The sequence below is a fragment of the Corylus avellana genome, chromosome 7, assembly GCF_965113065.1.
Source record: "Corylus avellana chromosome 7, dhCorAvel1.hap1.2, whole genome shotgun sequence".
Taxonomy (NCBI): Eukaryota; Viridiplantae; Streptophyta; class Magnoliopsida; order Fagales; family Betulaceae; genus Corylus; species Corylus avellana.
Window position 1 is genome coordinate 16,509,288 of NC_142496.1, and position 21,367 is coordinate 16,530,654.

The window sequence follows — 21,367 nt, forward strand, 5'->3', positions numbered from 1 at the left end:
TAGCTGTCAACGCCGAACCGAGCCACATGTGCCTGAGAATAAATTGGGAGCCCACATCCAAAGCAAGCGTAGCTGAGCCACCCACCAAACCCACAAGCTCATGATTGTGGAGCAACCCACGATCCCATGATCCACCTTCTTAACATTGTGCACAACAGATCCTCGGGAACGTGGGGCTGAGAATCAAGGAACACTAACCGCTACTTGATGCCTATAAAATGAAAGGTCCAACGTAGTATTCGGGTAATCACTCTCAAGCTATTCTTGGTCACTTGCTCTCTCCTTCTCTCAAATCATCTACTGACTTAGCCATCGGAGCTATCCTCCGCCGGCACACCTTGGCAGCTTTTATCCTATTTCCTTCTTTTGCAGACCAACACAACACATATTGGATTCAGTGCCATGTCATCTCTCGAAAAATTGTCATCAACAAGCATAAAAATAAACGGAAATTTGCTTCTAACCAATAGAAATTGCTATGATACGAAGTAAAATTGAGGTCGACAAAAATAAAGCGTTAAACCTAATGAATCTCTTGTAAGTCTCCGTACCAGAGATGAGAGATCTACCCTTAAATCTTTGATGCCCCTTTGATGCCCATATGTCAGTAGTAGTGTATTTAAAAAAGAAAAAAAGAAAAATTAGAATATAAGCAAGAATCACTAAAGGAGTTTTGCCAATTGGCCTTCAGCAGTCCAGATAGATTCTTACACTGTGTTGAAAGTTGAAACTGCTCAGTGCTCACGGGTCAAACCCCTTCCCTCTTTCGGTCTTGTTTTATTCCTGCTGAGAAGAAATTGGTCCTACCGAACAAGACAGATCTGGGAGTGTAAACTGCACACAGCACACACAGGGGGTTTGAGATGGCAAGGACTTCTTCTTCGTCAGGGGAAGTGGAGGGGGAGAAGGAGGAGGAGAAGAAGCAGCTGAAGCAGAAGCAGAAGCGGAAGAAAGAGGCGTTGGGATGGATTGAATGGCTGAGAGGGTGGATGTATTTGATATACGAAATGCTGTTCCAGAGGATTATTGCCAGCCACTTGCAGAACCCTTTGCCTTTGCCTCCCGCCAACGATCTCTCCTGCATTGTCACCGGCTCCACCAGCGGTATCGGCCGCGAAATCGCCAGGTTCCGCTCCCATTGTCTCTTGCCCGTACAAAATAAAGCTCACCTCATTATTACAAGGTTTTTGATTTTTCTTTTTTGGGGAATTATTTCAATAGGCAGTTGGCAGAGGCAGGGGCGCACGTTGTGATGGCTGTGAGGAACACCAAAGCGGCGCACGAATTGATCCAGAAATGGCAGACCGAATGGTCCGGAATGGGTCTCCCTCTCAATATCGAGGTATTTGCATCCTGCAACTTTCTTTGCCCAAAATTATCGCTTCTCCTAGAAGTTTTTTCATGTTAGTCAGAGTACTGTTGATGCTAATTTGTTTTAGACTTTTTGTCTTTTTAATTCGTGATGTGCCTGCTATAATATGCTTTTTTTCTGGAATATATAATCACTTTTATTAATGATGCTAATTGTATTGTTATGGCTGACATGATACCGTGGCTTTTGAAGGTGATGGAGCTTGATCTTCTCTCATTGGATTCTGTCGCTAGATTTGCTGAAGCATGGAATGCACGAATGGGACCTTTGCATGTTCTTATTAACAATGCCGGAATATTTTCCATTGGAGGTTCGTATTTCGAATGCAATTTTTTTTCCCAGGGTTAAAAACTACTGCATTATAATTTCTAGTTATAAAACTACTGCATTATTCATAAATCAGTATTCAGGGGCTGTATTTCGTAGGTAGGAAAAGATGTTGATTTCTTATTTGGTAGTTATGTGTGTGGGTGAAGTCTGAGTTTGGTACTCAGGTTTTATCTTGACATATCTGGAGGAAAAAAGAAAAAGGTCAAAAAAGTTTAATTTTTGCTGAATAATGACAAGCTAAGTTCAAGCTGGCTTTTCTATGCTCAACTTGAGCTTGAGTTAAGCTTGGAAGCTCCTTTAGTTAATGGAACTGAGTCAAGTAGCTGAAAGTTTTCATTCCAGCATGTGAGGGATTATATCACCTACCTCGACACAACTTGGGTTTAGCTTTGACATTGCAATGATATGCGTGCATGCATGTATGTTTTATTGTTTTTTTGAATTGCTCAAACTATGTCTTTTTTATTTGCTGCACCCCATCAACAGCAGGTCTAAGCTCTGCACTTTCCTAGAAATTTTTCCTACCTTGTTGCACTTTCCTTACTTTTTTTTTTGGTAAATTACCATTTGACAATGCACATGTTCAGCATTTTATATCCTTACCCTTTGCAAGAGCAAATTGTTGTAACTCTTAAGTTTCCTAGCTGTTGTCGACTATGTGGGTGCTTTCCTATTTCGTGGTATGGTAAAAACATTTTAACATAGACTATTGAAGTTGAATTTGTTTATGATTTGGCTATATCTATTAACGATACACATTGACTTCATTGTATCCAGAGCCACAAAAATTTTCTAAAGATGGGTATGAAGCACACATGCAAGTGAATCATTTGGCTCCAGCATTGCTTTCAATATTGCTTTTGCCATCTCTTCTCAAAGGCTCTCCAAGTCGAATTATTAATCTGAATTCCATTGTAAGTTCCACTGTTATCACACATACATATGCATACCCACACGCATGATGCTTTATTGTGTAATTTGCACAAATGAAAATGTACAATCTTTGGTAGATGCAATCTTTATCAGTGATCTTTCTTTTTCATTATCTGTTATTACAAGTTATTTCTCAGCAAAGCACGTAATTTTCCTAGTGCTGATGGTTGTTGTAATCTTGGTATCGCAACTAGTCATGATTTCTTTCTAATTTTTTCATCTAATTTCTTAATGGTGTAGGTAACTATCTCCAATTTTAACAATTTTAATTTGTATGATTACTAAGAAAAGAAAAGGAAAAAAATAAAATAAAATAAAATAAAAATCCTAAGCTGTTAATAACCCAAAAGGTTTTGGATAAAATTTATCTCTGGGCTCCACTAAACTGCCTCAAAACTTTCTTAGAATTTTTAAGTGACCTTTCTATTACATACATTATTTCTTATACAAATTCCCGTTCCCATTTGTTCCAGTTGTCGACATACCTTTCTATTACAATTTGATTGTCTCATACTATTAGATGAAAACAATAGTAAACTTTGGCTTCTGAAAATTTATCTAATTCCATAGATATATCCTTTGTATCTATGGAATGAAAATGCTTAAAAATCAGTTTCTGGAATGAAAAATGTAAAGACACGCTCTGGCTAATGCTATATCATTAACTAGGTTTATTTGTTTCTGTGAGCTTTTTGTGCTTTAGATGAATAATCCTTTCTATGTTAAAAGCTTCTATTTAGGAATTTTAGAAGCATAAGTTAGTAGATAAGACATCCGTTGAGAAGAAAAGTTCTATTGTTCTTGCTAGCGAGCTGTTGCTCAAATGGCACCTCTTCTCCCTCATAAGAATATGGTTCGAGGGTGAGGTCCTGGTTTAAGACCCAATTGTCTGTAACTTGCATATATATATATATATATAATAAAAAAATCAATCTTGACCCCCAAAATTCTGTTTTTTTTTTTTTTTAACTGCGTTTATTTAAATGCAGAATAGTATAGTTGGAGTGAACTTCCGAATTGTATTTTTTAGATATCCAAATTAAACTTACACGCGGCTCAAGGTTTAAATTATAAGCTGCTTAAATGATTATTTGCAAGTACCAAGGTAATAAGCTAGTAGTTAATACATTATTCATGTCAACCCTTTTCATATTTTTATAATCAATTTAGTTCTTTTAAGTCTGAGACATTTTTCTTTCTGTAGATGCATTATGTTGGCTTTGTTGATGTAGAAGATATGAATGTTGTTTCTGGGAAAAGGAAATATACAAGCTTAGTGGGATACTCGAGCAGCAAGCTAGCACAGGTTCACTTTGAATTCAATATTTATTCCTTTAAACATTTGATGGCCTGGAAAAAAATTCTTGGATTTGCTTGATTTTTTTTTTTTTTTGTCTTTTTCCTTTTGTCACTTCATTTCCTATTAGAATCTCGTGTTGTCTATTCTAGGTTGCTGTTTTAATTTAGATCCCTTATTCACATTTCAGGTGACTTAAGTATGCCTTTCTTTTGGACTAGCGGACACACTCTTTATTTTTCTTATACCTACATTCACCCTGGATAAATACTGTTTAACTGTATGGTAATCATAATTTTTAAAAATGCTTTCAAGACATGGTTTGAGATGCGTCTCTGATGTAGGATAGATTTAGGGGATCTGTCTACTTGTGCTTTGTGGTGGACTGTATAAAGGAAAATTTATGATTTGAGGGTTTGTAATGATGAGGGAGAGGTGTTGGTGCTTTTAGAATGTTTAGGGATTGATTTGGTGTCAAGTTTGAAGGCAAATGGATCTATTCTTGAAGAAAACAGGTTGCCAGATTATCTAGGCAGTGGTGGTTTGAATGGTTTGTTTTGATTTGTTTTTTTGATAGCGAATGGCTATGGAAAGTATGTGGGGTTCTAGGGTTTTAATAGATGTAAGAAAAGAGGTATGATCTAAGAGAAGAAGAGGGATAAATTAGTGGCCGTGCAGGGGCTGTGGAAAGTAACATGAACAGTGCAGTGCACAAAGAAGAAGAGAGAGAAAACCACACATAAGGCCAAGATGCGCCAATATTCAAAATGCTTAATATTCCATTAATCAAGTTTGAATTTTTTGATTACATTAAGAATAAATATGTACAGAGACTCTCTTCATTGTGCTACTAGCATTAAGATTCCTAAATTGACTAGTAAATTGAAGATCTAACAAAACCTAATAAAAAAACTCTTAATGCCATTAAATATTTTAGAATAATCTAGACCAAATATTTGAGAAAATGCCTTACAAAAATAATATATATGCATGAATATTTCGATATTTCAGATCTGCCCCAGCATATTAAAAAACTGTCAACTCAAATAATAAATCAATCTAAAAACTGTTTTAATCCTAGGCACCTATAACATCAGCGTTATAACCATATAGTAGGGGTGGGCAAATTAACTGCCTATCGATTATCGACCGCCTACCGACCGACACCTACCGACACTGCTTAACCGATGGCCGGTAGGCAATAGACTTTTTCTATTTCAGACAAACTCGGTTTGGTAGGCGGAATAACATTTTCTTACCGAACCGACTTTACTGACCGACTTTGCTGACCAATATTACCGAACCGACATTACCGACTGCCATTTGGTACTGGAACAAAAAGTTGGTGGAATAAGTTAGTGAAAATTTCGACTTTACCGACAATGGCGGTGCGAAATGCGAAAACCCCATTTTCGTAATCCGACTCCCACCCCTACCATATAGGTTTTTATTTAATTGGAATGGCATGTAAGCCTCATGCACGAAAAGCTGTTAGTTACCAAAAATGAAAATCAGTCTAAGGACAACAACTTGACATTTCTTCCATGGCTGCATCAGTGTCACAGCGAGACATGGACATGCCAAAATCATTAGTAATCAAGTGGGTTCCCATTAAAGCATACAATTAATGGGTGGATGTGTACTTGTCTTATAGTTTGTAATGCTTTTAAATGTGTAAGCTGTGTGGGACTGCTGAAATTTATTCAATAACTTAGAAATCATGACAAACAAAGAGAGACACTTAGCCGCAAAGGCCCATCTCCCTTCCTGACTTTGGCCACAAAGGCCAACTCTGACTATAATTAATGACTTGTTGGAGAGTTATATCAATAGATGGCATTATCATTCTATTTTCGTTGAGCCACTAGTACTAATATTCTAATACTAATAATAGTACTGTTAATCAAAATAACATTGCCAATATAATAACAATAAGAAAAGCAATCCATCATTTAGTACAACTTAAAATTTCCAAATGCTAACTCGGCTTACCATGGACAAAATTTCCATGGCTTACGTCTCTTTTGGAATTTAACCCCTCTTTTCATTATGTAGATAATATGGAGAGAAAAATGACCACACTTTTAATGGCATACAGCTGCCTATTGAGCTGAAATTTTTATGATCCTTGTATGATTTGTCACATGCTTTGGTCACATGTTTTTGGCACTACATTCATTCGTGCTTTAGTAGATTCTATAGATGTTTTAAAGCTTAGGTTGTAATTCTTTAGGAAACCTTTGTAATTCCTGCCATAGACAAGGTTTCTCCTCCTGATAAAATGTGTATTACTTAAAAGTAATGGGAACTAAGCAGAAGATTAGTGCGTGTATCTGTATATACTTTACTTTTGCTTTAGGAACATATGTCTGGATGCAGTGTAATTATGAACATGTTAATAAAGTCATTTGAAATAATAGCGGAACAAGTTAACAGACATATTATTCTGTAAAAAAAAAAAGGTCTGGTAGAGTTTCATTAAGGCTTGAGGGAAGAGTTTTTTTTTTTTTTCCTGTGGTTTTATTAGCAGATTTTACATGACTAGCACCCTCAAGTACCTATGCAGCAGTAGCCAGTTGGTCTTGCTTATCTACTTTTTATACTTTATTACCTTTCTTAGTCAACTTTTGGCATAAGCATAAATATTCCTCATTACCAGATTTATTCTCCCTTTTTTTTCTCCCCTCCCGTGGTTATTATATGTTGCAACATATTGTTTCCCACTTCAGCATTTTTAATAGGCATTGCCATCTATTGAATTGCATAAAATGATCTAACCAACAAATAATCTCCTCTCTTTTTTCTTTTTTTCTTTTTTTTTTTTAACTTTGTTGACCTAGGTTTTTTCCTGAATTTTTTACCCGGGTTTGGAGGGATAAGTTGATTCATCCAATGGAGCTCTATTTGTTTGATCTAGTTAGGGAGTTGTTACTGGGAAAAAAAAAAATTAGAAATAAGCCACTACCCAACGAAATGGTGGTTTACAGCAGGTACATCAAGTGAAGAGCTCTCTGGTGTGTAGAGCTCAAGTTATGCGGATGCATAGTTGCAGAAGCCAGATCAACATCATGACAAGAGTACTCTGAAAATTCTTAGGCCAACCACAATTGGTATAGTGTCTAGATTCATATGGTGGTATAACACTCGAGCAGCTTTCCAGCTGGTTAACAAAGAAAGAAAAAAGGGTTTTGCTGTCTTTTTTCTGTCTTTCTTCTAGCCTATCTCATGAATGCTAATAGTTTGGAAAGATTGCAATGGGAATTTTGTGGGAGGGGTTGTTGACGAATATATATACCATTTTTGGATATTGGTTACTAGTGTAAAATATGTAGAAACCTGGGGTCACTGGACAACTGCATTGGTGAGAGGATCTCATGGGACAAGTTTGTGGAAGAGCATAAGGATTGCTTGAGTTGTTATCTAAACTTGTTTATTTATAAGGTGGAAGATGGTGGTAGGGTATGTTTTTCATATGATATTTGGCAGAGGGGGACTAGAGAATCAATTGCATGATCTTTCTCTGATAGAAAAGAAGGATTGTTCTGTAACTTGACATTTTGGAACATCTGGAGTGGGTTTTAAGTTTCAAATTCTTGAGACCCTTTTAGTATTAGGAATTAGAGACAGTCAATTCCCTACTTGATCTGTTATACTCAGACAGAGGAGATGATTTTATGTTTGGAGGTTGTCTTGGACAGGAATATTTGTGGTATGCTCTTTTATGAAGCTTTGAAAGGAAGTGCAGTTGGCATGTTCCTTGAAAGAGCATCTGTGTGAAAAGGTCCCATGTAAAGTAGAATTTTCTGTATGGACAGTCGTTTTGAGTGAAATTTTGAGTGTTAATAATCTTGGGGATGCAAGGGATAGCAATTGTGGAATGGTGCTGAATTGTTAGAATAGCAGTGAGACGGTAAATCAACTCTTATTAGGGTTTGAGTCATTAGGGTTTTGGGGGTATTTTAGTCTCTATGGTATTTCCCTAATCCTATATAATAGGATGCTTGTATTAGGTTAACATAAGTTGAATAATATAATAGCCTCCGCCTTTTGTGTTTAAACCGTTCATACAAACTATAACATGGTATCAGAGCTTGTTTCGATTCTTGGGTAGTTAAGTTTTCAACTTGGTGGCCGCACTGCCCGTGTGGGCTAACCCACACGGGCAGTACCTTCAAAGAGCTCCGTAGAGCTGTTTTGTTCTTGTTTTAGGGTGACCGAAACTCCTTCCAGTGAAAAATATATATATATATATATTTTGTTTGTTTTTTATGTTCTGTGATGCTGGCCAGATGGTTCTGTGGTGGTTTTCTGTCTTGTCTGAAGTGGCCGGAAAAGTTGCAGCGGCCATCGGAAAAAAAAAAAAAAAAAAAAATAAAAAATTCCGACGATTTGATGTTTTTGGTGTTGAAACGTTACTGTGTGGCCCTCTATTGATTCTGTAGTTGCTGCTGTTGAAGTGGTCGGAGTGTTCTGTCTTCTCCGGCAAGTTCCGGCGAGCTCCAGCGAGTCTCCGGCGAGCCTCCAGTGACTGTTTATGTTCTGTTTTTCAGTGTCTTTAGGTACTGCCAGCCAGTTCTGTGTGTTTCCGGCCAGTTTTGAAGCCCCGACGAAGTTCCGGCGTATGTCCAGCGAAGCTCCGGCAAAGTTTTTTGTTTTTCCAATATCTGTTTTTCGGCGAATCTTGTTGGTTAATCATGTGAAAATTTGTTGTTTGTTTGTTGTTTGTGATTGATGTATCCGACCGGCCTTGGATTCTCCGGCGAGAACCGATCAAGTGATCGATGCATCCGACCGGCCTTGGTGTTTTTCGGCGAGAACCAATCCCAAGATCGATGTATCCGACCAGCCTTGGATTCTCCAGCGAGAACCGATCAAGTGATCGTTGCATCCGACCGGCCTTGGTGTTTTTCGGCGAGAACCGATCAAATGGTTGTTCAAGTTACCAACGAGTTTTCGATCGGCGTTGAAGTTTTATTTAATTAACTTGTGTGGTCCAAGCAGTTCCAGCTTGAGGGGGAGTGTTAGAATATGTTTTCTAGTTGTTTTTCGTTTGCTTGTATATTCCAAGCTGGATTCATATGATGTATATGCTCCAGCTTGAGGGGGAGTGTTAGAAGAATTAGGGTTTGAGTCATTAGGGTTTTGGGGGTATTTTAGTCTCTATGGTATTTCCCTAATCCTATATAATAGGATGCTTGTATTAGGTTAACATAAGTTGAATAATATAATAGCCTCCGCCTTTTGTGTTTAAACCGTTCATACAAACTATAACATGCTGTTGCAAGGGAACAGTGGTCACTCGTTGCTATCTTTAACCAGAGTGCATTGGGTGATGTCTAGGATGGTTGTGGAAGTTCTGGCATGTTGAAAAGGTAGATTTGATTGCCATGAGACTAGTTAGATTTGGAGGGCTATACCTCTTCTTATTATGTAGATGCTTTGGCAAGACAGGAATCACCACGATTTCAATGATGTCTAGTTTAACCTTGCTAAAGTCTATGTTCATTGGGTCTTTGTATGATTGGATGGTGATGGCATTAGGCAGCCTTGATTTTCATTCTTTTCTGGATTTTATTTCTCATTTGAATTTTAGGATGTAATTTCTTGGAGGATATAGTGTACACCTCCTTTGTACTTCTTTCCACCTTTTATTGACAATTTCTACTCCTAATCAGAAAATGATGCATTTAATCTTTATGCTTTTTTTGGCATTGCACATTGCTGGTCTCCTTTTGTTTTAATTTCATGATTTTGGAAATTTTGATAACTTATTGCCATATACATATGCTGTAAGGGGTCTAATGTAATTTAGAGTTTTTTGATAACTTCCAGCCATATACCAGGATTTCAATGATGTCGAGCTTAACCTTGCTAAAGTCTATGTTCATAGGATCTTTGTATGATTGGATGATGATGGCATTAGGCAGCCTCGCTTTTCATGTTTTCTGGATTTTATTTCTCTTTTGATTCTTAGGATGTAATTTCTTGGAGGATATAGTGACACTACCTGTGTACTTGTTTCCACCTTTTATTGACAAAATTTATACTACTTACCAGAAAATGACGTATTTAGTTTTAATGACTTTTGGCATTGCACACTGCTGGTTTCCTTTTGTTTTAATTTCTATGATTTTTGAAATTTAGAGTTTATTGGTAACTTCCAGCCATATACAAATGCTGTAAGGGGTTTAGCTTGAATTTGTAATCAAACGTTTTGAAATCATATGTACTTTCAGGGAATTAGAGGTAGCTAGCGCCCTATAGTTATGCGTATACTCCTGGGACCTGCTAATGCAGTCATTGATGCTCTTGATGAATTTTGTTATCAATTCTACCCTTGGGTTTAAGGCCTAGATTTCTTCTTCAATTGCATGGCCACTTCCAAACACCTCCATAGCCACTTCCCAACACAGATGGCGTGGTTCCTAAACTAAAATTTTCTCATTCTTTTAGTCCCAGTCGTTATTCAACATGAAGCATTTGTCCTAACATTCAAAAACCTTTAGGAGACGGTTAGCAGGCTTTATGGAAAGGTCAATCACACCTTGCTTTTCATATTGTAGATTGTATTGTAGGTTGGCCTTTTTCCAATATCTTGAAATTTTGTAGTTGAACTGTAATAGAAGTTTTCTGTTCTCATCCACTTCATCCTGATTAAGCCACCATTCCCTTTGTTTTTCTTGGCCTTATACATCTTTGTTGATGCTCTTAAGACTTGTTTACCTACCACAACCAATGAACTATCATTTTGTGGACAAAGTGTTTTCTATCTTTTGACATGGTGACAGTATTGCACACTGCAGCTAAAAATTTTTTTAGACATGGGAGCATGAATATACAATATCAAGTATTTAAGTTTAGCTGGGCTTGCATATTTCTTTGTAAGCAGAAGAAGCAAACAATTATATGAGTGCTGGAAAGTATTTGTTTCTTGATAATGATGCATTGTGCCAACATAATTCTGCACATTTTTCATTTAAGTCAGGCTTACCATTTGATGAGTGTCCAAATAAGTGGATACAAGAGACACAAGAGCTGTTGAATGATTGAATCCTAACAGATTTTTAAAGTTCTTTTTTTCTTGGTAATTGTAACGCCCTACCCTAATGACACAATATTGTTTGTTTTTGGATTCCTCAAACCAGATTTCCTAGGAGGTCACCCATCCTGGTACTACTCTTGTATAAGCCGCTTTAATTGCGAAATTCTGATAGGTTCATGGCCATCACGGCTTTAAAACGCGTTGTTTCAAGAAGGGTGCTTGTATACATATAAGCATATCCTCATCCCTAAACCCAGGCGATGTGGGACACCACAATTACCTCTTCTTGGGACCCAACATCCTCACTGGCGACCATCATGGGCTTGTGCAGGCTCTCCCATCTTATGCTGGGCAATCGCTCTGATACCATTTGCAATGCTCCACCCCAATAACACAATATTTTCATTTTTGGTTTCCTCGAACCAGACTTCTCAGGTGGTTACCTATGGCCACATCGCCTGGGTATGGAGATGAAGATGTACTTATATGTATACTCGCACCCTTCTTGAAACAATGCGTTTTAAAGTTGTGATGACCATGAACCTATTAGAACTTCGTAGTTAAGCGTGCTTATGCGAGAGTAGTACAAGAATGGGTGACCTCCTGAGAAGTTTAGTTCGGGGAGGAGCCAAAAGTGGACAATATTGTGTCATTGGGGTGGGGCGTTACAGTAATTACTTTGATAATACCCTTATTTCTAAAATGCTTCTACTGTTTGATTGTAGAAAATTGTTTCCATTTCTGTCAGATGGAATTAGGTATGGACAATTTTTGTGTTGTTCATCGCCAATGAACTTCAACTTAAATGGCACCTTTTATTCCCCTTCCTCACAAGAATAGAATGGAGTGGGCATGTGTTCAAAACTCACCGGGTATATATAACTTATCCATCAATTAGAGAAAAGGTGTCATTCATTTGATGTACTTGAGTGTTCCTTTTGGCAATATAAATCTGTTATTGAAAAAAAAAAAAAAAAAAAAATTCTTGATACGAATGTTAATAACGTGTCTTTTTTCGTATCTTGTGGAATGCCGTTTTCTCTCAGTTTGGTTTGTGTTGGGTGATGCCTGGCAGTGTTAGGGGATTGTATGATTCTTGGTGGGCGGGTGGCAAAGCTCGCAATGCTGTTGTGTGGAAGATGGGTCCTCTTTGTCTTATGTGGTGCATCTGGATTGAGAGAAATGCTAGATGTTTCGAGAACTTGTCTAGGAATATTGAGGATCTCACACACTTTTTCTTGTACACCCTATTCACTTGGACTGCTGGTTGGCTAGCGCCCTTAGTGATTAGTTTCCCTGATTTCCTTTTTATGTTTTCTTCTTCTTTTTCTCCCTCTTAGTCGCTCTCTTGTATACTCCTTATATACTAGGGTTGCGCCCCCCTACGCTTTGATAATGCATCTTTACTTATCAAAAAAAAAAAAGTGTCTTTTTTCTTTTTAAGTTTTGGCTATGATCATTGTTAGCTTCTTGAATCTGAATATCAGTTCTTAAGGCCACAGAATCATACATAGTGAAAAGTGAATTATTGTAAACAATGAATTAAAATGGTAGTTTTTTTTTTTTAATTGCAGGTTATGTTTAGCAGTGTCCTCCATAAGCGGCTACCTGCTGAAGCTACCATTAGTGTATTATGTGTATCTCCTGGAATTGTGCAAACAAATGTTGTAAGTCTCTTGTAGGTTTTCAATCTCTTATCCATATGGCATCTCATTTTGTTTCCATATATGCATTTTCCTTAACATAAACTGTAACCTGCACCTACGTACCCACGCCACCTGACACAGGCACAAATTTTGATGGGTTTTCTGATAGGAGAAGTAATGTTGGGGTTTTTTTTTTTTTTTTTCCCCCTTTGATAAGTAAATGGAATCTATTAAAAAGTGCAAAAGCGCAACTCAATTACACATGAAGTATACAAGAGAAACACCTAGCTAAAAAAGGAAACCATATCTAGAAAATCATGAAAGCTAGAAAATTGAAAGCAATCAATGGCAGCCATCCAATGGTAAAGTAATGAGAAAGAACACCTTTAATTCTACTACTATCCTCTCACGGTCTTCGAAACTATGATAATTTCTTTCTCTCCAAAGACTCTGAATTAAGCATGTTAAATCATCAGTTATCCTAAAAGCTTAAGCTGCTAGCCATATTAAAAAGTAAATTTAATCATTACTTTAACACTCCCCTTCACTTGTGGGCTCAAACTCTTTTTTAATAGGTGAGACCTAACACGTGGAATATTTAATTGAAATGGGGGGTGAATTGATGGAGTCAAGGTTCGATTTGAAAACCTTTGGCTCTGATACTATGTTAAATCACCATTTGTTCGAAAAGTTTAAGCTGATAAGAAAATGTAAATTTAATAATTTAATCATTACTTTAATACTCTTCTCACGTGTGGGCTCAAACTCCATTTTAATAGGTAAGGCCAAACACGTGAAATATTTAATTGAAATGAGGGATAAATGATGGAGTCAAGGTTCGATTTGAGGGCCTTTGGTTTTGATTCCATGTTAAATTACTGTTTGTTCCAAAAGCTTAAGTTGATAAGAAAACGTAAATTTGATCACTTAATCATTACTTTAAAACTCCCCCTCATGTATGGGCTTAAGCTTCCTTTTAATATTTAAAGTTCAACACGTAGAATATTTAATTGAAATGGAAGGTGAATTGACAGAGTCAAAGTCTGATCCTAGGACCTTTGGTTCTAATACCATGTTAAATCATCAGTTATCCCAAGAGCTTAAGCTGATAGAAATAAGTAAATTTAATCATTACTTTAACAAAGCATGCTAGAACCATCTTCCACACTGCTGCACAATGAGAACTACCAAATGGCTCTCTCCAACAAACAAAGAGGTCTACCACTCTTCTAGGTATGACCCAATCTAACCCAAAGAGGTTGAAAATAGTATTCCATTAAGTACAAACTATCTCGCAATGGAGTAAGAAATGATCAATGGATTCCCCATATACATGCAACACCAATCTACCACCAAAATATGCCGCTTCCTTAATCCTCCTTAATGTTGTCGCAAAAAAGGCCACAAAAGGACCTTATTCCATCAAATACTCCCAAGGAAAGGAGTATTGTCATGGGGAATTAGGACATTGTAGAACGATCTTGACATTGAACGACCCTCTTGAAAGTGACCCAACGTAACTTGTCTTTAACAACGCCACCCCCCCCCCCCCCCCCCCACCCACCTTCTACGGGTCTCAAACAGAAAGAGTACAACATATTAAAGAACGAGGTAAATAGATCAATCTCCCAATCATGCGCCACTCTAATAAAGTTTAAGCTCCATTGATGAGTCACTAGAAAGTACAATAGAAGCATCCTTAAAACGAGATTTTCTGAATAAATCCAGAAAACTACCTTAAGGGTTGATCCCCACACCACATGTCATACCAAAATTTAATCTTTGAGTCGTCACCCACCTCAAATCTAGTATGACAAGACAACTCCCCCAACCCATTTTTGATGTTTTTCCAAATACCCACCTCATATGACCCATGAACATTATTAGAATACCACCCACCCCACGAGCTGCCATATTTAAGATCCATTACCACTCTCCATAGAGCCTCTCTCTCATACACATAGCGTCAAAGCCACTTCTCATGATATGTTTATCATAGTATTCCTTGGAAATATATTACTTGGACTTGGGAACGTGTTAGGTATGCATTTTTATAATTGTCAAATATGCCAAACTTTAAAATTTTATAATATGATAACAAACAAGTTCTTGCAAGTCTTTGATATTGTACTTGTGGGTTCAATTAATTACTCATCTGACATTGCATGCTATCCACCGTATTATGGGGTCATGCAAAGCGTCTGTCTAAAATATATGTTTTTGTGATGAACACTCTAATTCAAGATTTATTTGCAATGCCCACCTTATTGCTCAAATTAGTGTCAAAATTAATAGATTAATGGACATAAATTTGCAATGTCAACCCTGCTAATCAGTTAATTTTGACCCTGATTTGGTTGATATGTTGGATATTGCAAATTAATTTTGCATTAGAGTGTTGATTGCAAAAATCTATAATTTTGAGGGACATTGTAAATGACTCCATAAGTTTAGGATGGATAGTTGCAATTAACCTGTATATTTTTATTTATATGTTTTCTGTGACAAAGATTTGAACATAAGATTTTTCCTTACCACCCCCCAGATCAACCTGACAGCCTTTAAAATGATTTAACATAAAATCATACTTTTAACAAGTGCCTATTGTTCATCTGATGTAATTAAAGGATTGCCAAATCTTATTGAAAATCCATCTACCTGCACCATATATATAAATATTTTGGTTTTACTAAATTATACCGAACTGAAAAAAAAAAAAAAAAAAAAAGGGAATATTGATGCAAATGGCAACCTTAAGATTTGCGAAGTCAAAATGGGATGCACTAATAGATCCTACATATTTGAGGAGTAATATTCATAGCATCAACTTATTAAGCTTTAGCATCTTTACATTTTTAAAGATTACCTACTTTCTTTACTTATCAAAACAACATATTTAAAGAAAAAGCAAAAAAAAAAAAATCCATCAAATTGTTCACTTGGAAATTCTACGGTTAGGGGTTTTTGTCTTTTATAGATTTGGCTTGTTCAGTCTCAAAGTTAACCATTCATTTAGTTATGAGTGTAGATCATATCATTCTTGTTTGGGTTTGTTTTCAATTTTCTTTTCATACGGGTTACTGGACTGTGGCACCATCTTTTCTAGTCTAATTGTAAAAAAATGGCCTTTCTCTGTTGAGGTTTATCTTTTGTGCTTGAATTTTAGCTCGTTTGTGTTTAGGCTCTGGTATTTTGTGCCCTCTGATAATTGCTCAAATTTTTTTAACTTTTAAAATAGGTCAAAGAAGGTTGGTATGCTTCTTCTCTTTAACAAATCCATTATACTTCAACTCTATGTATTATTTGTAGTTTAGCAAAAAGCTCTGCCTACCATTTTTTCCCATGGAAGCGCAGCAACACTGAGATCCAATGACAAAACTAACAGAAGGTAATACAAACGTAAGAGATAATGTATTTGGCTACCTCCATGGATGAGAAGAGAAGGAATGTTGTAGAGTAATCACAAAGGGATACTAAAACAAGCTTAATGTTTCATTGTTCTAGGAGCTCCTCCCTTCTAATTGAACAGTTTTGACCAGTTTTAATAACATGCCATGCCATCATGTTGGAGCTGAAGAATCTCACTATTTAGTTTATACGTGATGGTTAAAGTGACCATTGTGATGCTTACCTTTTAGAGTGAATATTTAGGGGGCACCTTGCTATAAATGTGTGGACCTCAAAAATATAATGGGACCCATGTAAGGGCCCTCATGGAACAATGTAGGATATGCTTATATATACCAGCCAACCATTTGATTTTAACGATAGCTCAGAAGAAGTCAAAGTAAGAGGTTCTCTTGATAATCTTTCCTTCTCCAAATTTCACAAATAGCACGAAATGTTGGCTTTGTAATCTCAAAATGTTGCCAAGCTGCATCTATTCATTTCTCTTATCCTTAACTTTATTTAATTTCAGGCAAGAGATCTTCCCAAGATTGTTCAAGCTGCTTATCATCTGATACCCTATTTTATTTTTAATGCTCAAGAAGGTGAGTCCTCTAAATGCTAGTACAACTGTTTCATCTTCTCATTTGTATAGAATAATATAGACATCTTTGAGCATGTTGTTTTTAATCCTTATTGAGACATTAATCTCTTCTGATTTCGTAATTGTAAATAATTCGGCCCAAGTTGGTAATAATATTATTTACTTGAACACTTCCCCTTTATGTTCCCTCCCCTCCCCTTCAAACCCATGGGCTCCATTTTGACTCATCTATAGCTAAACATACAGTGAAAAAGGAGTTGCTAGATGGTAATTTATAAGCATAGATATTTTTCTAAAGGAGACATGTTTCTTTTGCAAGTTGGAGCAAGTATCAAGAACAAGTCTTTAAAGACGCCTAAGAGACACCTTTGACATGGCTTAATTTGTTTTAGATGTGGGTACAATCGAAAGTATAAACCAGCAGTAAAATCCAATAAAGAATAACTGTGGAAACTGCTTAGATCTTTCAGCCAGTCATACAATTATCTTAGAAATAAGAATTTAAGTAAGTTGATGTTAAGTTCAACAGTACTACAGGTACGATAATTCCTACTCCAAACTGTCGACATAATCAGAAGCATAAGTGCACAAACCGAACCACTCTGATGACAACCAAACCTCTCTCCACCCTGTCAGCACCAACATCCTAGGCATAAACCGGTGTAACACCCAAATAATGGTTAGTTTAGTGACAACAACTTACCACCGTAGAATGTAATGGGTGATGTTCTGCTGTCTCATCACAAAATCTTGATAGAACTCAAAGGACTTCATTTTAGCAGAATTTAGTTCGGTTTATTTGTAATTGAATTCTCTTTTTTGGAACTGAACTGAGATCAATTTTTTTTTTTTTTCACATGTCCACACAAGAGGGGGGAAGGGGGATTCGAACTAGTGACTTCCGCTTCATAAGGCGTGGTCTCCAGCCGATTGAACTACCCCTTAAGGACCAGGGGTAGCTCAAAAAAAAAAAAAAAAAATTAATTCAATTCCTTTGTCTGTGTGTGTGCACTTTTGGGAGGCACCAGGGGTGGTGCTAGGCATTATTTCTATGATGTGGTGGGAGTGGTCCATAATAACAGATGTTGATGAGGTGTACTATAGTGTACCGCACCCCAAAACAACAGAGATGTTTAATATGTTTACAACCAGAGGGAGACTAGCTGTGCCAATCTTTCTTTCTGTCCCTCTCTAGAAAATCAGTCAGGCCAACTCTGCCAGGCAGCCCCCAGTATGGGCAGAGTAAGTTAGAAATATTTGGTTTGTGTTTTTTGGTGATGTCTATGCAGTGGGAGTAGCACTCTCATGAGCGAGTGGAAAGAGAAGTAAATAATTATTTATTTCTTGCTAAATCTGATGGATTTTATTTGGGTTTGAATACCGTGGACTTGCAAATTGTGGTTGCAACTAGATTGAATTCTATAGTTTTTGGGTTTGTAAACACATGATTTTGATGGAATTCAGTTCCATTGAATTATTCTTGGTTCTGTGGTTCTAGAATGAGCTAGAGAAAAGAAGTGAGGGCTTCACATGAAATAATAATAGTGAGGATAACTATTTAAAAACTTTCACTACTTACCAAGAATAGTGATTGATTTCAAATCTTGATCTTTCCTGGATTACCATTCACTAGAGTTACTAATTTTTGTTTATAGATAGAATTCATCAAATTTTGTTGTTTGTCATATATATTATAAATATTTATAATATCTAATAATTAATTGCTGTCTCCCAGTCTATCCTAATTTGCCATGTTGGCATCTCTGTCATTTTGTTTGTGTCCTATTTCACTGTCAATCCTACATACACTAAAGGCATGTGTAGGATGCTTTGCAAATGATCAGGTGCCAGGGATGAGCTTAACTGTTCTCACCTAACCACATATGGGCATAGGCATGCATGTTGGAATTTAAGTTGGTTAGGCATGTCCATGGCTGCTCGTTAGTGGGAATGTGCTTTAAAATGTATAGTGAATGTAAGGCAAAAGAGCCACTTGGCTTTTTTTTTTTTTTTTTCATTTTTTGAATATAACATGTGTTATTTCCTAGAAAATCCTTCTATTTCTGTTTCCAAATAAAGTGCATGGTAAAACAAGAGATTTTCCGCAGGGGACAGCCCTTAGAGGACCAATCTTTCTAGCTCCGATCCATCCATCATGAAAGGGGTAGTGTGCCATATATGCTCCCTGATTCCACAGTAACCTTACATGGATCAAACCTATTAGTGCTTTTCCACCTTGCTGTAGGCTGTAAATTCTCATCCAAAATCATTTACCATGGGGAGAAAGCTACTTATTAACAGGGAAAAGAAAAATGTCTTCATTTGCGGCCAAGAAAAAGATTTGTTTAGGAGTGCTTTGCAGTAATTACACCCAGTTTATCCCAAAATCAATAAATACAAACTAACCTTGTCATGAATCACTGCCACTGCAGGTTCAAGGAGTGCTCTTTTTGCGGCCACAGATCCTCAGGTTCCAGAGTACTGTGAATTGCTGAAAGCAGATGAGTGGCCTGTTTGTGCTTTCCTTTCTCATGATTGCCGTCCAACAAATCCTTCAGAGGAAGCACACAACATTGAGACTGCGTACCAAGTGTGGGAGAAGACATTAGAGATGATTGGACTCCCTTCCGATGCCGTGGAGAGGCTTCTACAAGGAGAAGAAGTTCAATGCCGATATGGGGCGTAGTTTATTTCGTCTGTCACGCTATGAAGCGCTAAATCGTATTCAACGGGTGCACACACTCAATTCTCGTCCGAGACGCTGTTTAGGGCGGTTTCTTAATTGATTGCTTAGTGATGGCCATTCTCTTGTGAAGTGAGGAGGAAAACTGAAGTGCCTGTCATTCTGGTGGCATTTGATCTTAGTTTTCTGGTCGTGTCCCTGTCCTTGGTTCAGTTATTGTGAATTACCAGTTTTATATTTATTGGGACAATGCTAACACAAGGAGCAGCTAGAATGCCACTACGTCTGTATGGTTATGAATGCCATAAAATATTTCTACAATCTGTGTGAGCTCAACTAACCTCTTGATTAGATTTAGCAACTTTGTTGGAGCAGTGATTTTACAAGTTTGACTTCATTATGTTGTTACACCATTGTGCAAAATGCACAATTAAGAGCTTCGAGTTACAAAAGTTTCTAGTGGGAAGGTTTTTTTTTTTATTATTATTATTTATGGTGCTAAACGAAAAGGGTTTGGTTGCCACAATCAATTTGGATCCAAATGTGAGGCCCAATTGGTCGGATAAGATTTTTCTCCATTTCTTTGAAATAAGTAGTGTTCATTTCTTTGCAATTGGTGCATCAAATGATGTAACATAATATCAAATAATGTGACATTATGTTCATAGTTAGATACAGCAATTTTAAATCATGACCATAAAATGGAAAGAATTCTTATCCTTAGCGGATGACATGGCCATTGAAATTGAAAATTAGGAAGGAAAATTACATGGCTAATTTCAACTTGGCTAATGAAGTTTAAGATATAAAGGAAATGATTGAACATCTATTGAATATGGAGTATATCGCACGTATATTCCAACATAATGAAACCATACACTTGAACCTTGTAAAGTATGTTGCGTCATACAATTCTAATTATACGATATGTGTTTTTGTGGGCTAGATTGTTCAATATCAGTCTCTCATCTCTCAAGGAATTAAAAGGATTTTTGATATAGTGCATTTTTCTATCAATTCTGTATTTTTTTTTTCTTTTTCTAATTATAAGGGTAGGCGGGGCGATAAACTATTCCTACTACTTGTGCATGATCATGGTAACATCATCTGCCCACTGAAAATTGCTCAGGAGGAGCTTAGACGGCACGTCCCTCAAGACTAATTGAGTAATAGCTTGGCTCAATCCCACTAGGACATTAATAGGATCAGTACAACTAATATTAATCAGGCATATATAAGTGATTCTTCATTGCAGAGTCGAACCTACACCCTAGTATATGCCCAACCACTTTGAAGATTTCCTTGAACCACTGAACCACCACCACTAGTGATTTTTAATGTTGTTGCTTGTTAATTGTTGTGACTATCATTTTTCTTAAGTAACAATAATGTAAGGGTAGTACCTTACAATAATGTCAGTAGTGTTATTGTATTTAAGTTGCTTGTTAATTGTTGACTATCATTACATAAACACAATGCAACTTAAATACAAAAAACTAGTAATGAAGTTTAAGATATACAAAACAACATTCAACTCAAAACACATATGAGATACAAGTGTTTGCTTACAAGTCACCAATTTCATAACAACCACAACATAAACACAATAGATGATTTCAAGGACACATACAAAAACACAACACAAAATGACAATGTGATCCACCGCCACTCACTACCTCATGGTAACATCATTTGACCAACTATGCTGCATGCCGACCTTTGGAAGTGTATCCAAACAAAAAAAAAAAAATGCACAATGCACATGAGATCCATGAACACACAAGCATTGTCTCATAATTCTTGTTTGTTGCTTGGAGTTTGATCTCTCCAGTTCCAATTTGCTTACGATATCAGCTAATTTAATTATCCATTTCTACCTCCATCTTCCCTACTTAAAACTTTTTTGAAGAAAAATTGAAATGTTATTCATTCGTCAAAAAATTAACAACACCAAGAGCTTAAAAGCTCTTAATAGTAAAGAGCCAATTGCTCTAAAAGTACAACATCGTGGATAACGTTAGGGATTTCCTCCATCCAGATTCTATCCCACCCTTCCTTAACTGCTGCCTTAGC

At 36.8% G+C, this 21,367-nt stretch overlaps 1 protein-coding gene across 1 annotated transcript; it reads left to right on the plus strand.

Moving 5' to 3' along the window:
* Positions 1 to 771: 771 nt before the first annotated feature.
* LOC132184064 (dehydrogenase/reductase SDR family member FEY) lies at positions 772 to 19,753 on the plus strand. Its single transcript, XM_059597548.2, is given in 9 exon segments — positions 772 to 1,126; positions 1,222 to 1,342; positions 1,565 to 1,682; positions 2,480 to 2,616; positions 3,840 to 3,941; positions 12,549 to 12,641; positions 16,540 to 16,612; positions 19,044 to 19,234; positions 19,236 to 19,753. Coding segments are annotated over 9 exon segments (1,260 nt in total). The 5' UTR covers positions 772 to 863; the 3' UTR covers positions 19,398 to 19,753.
* The last annotated feature ends 1,614 nt before the right edge of the window (positions 19,754 to 21,367 follow it).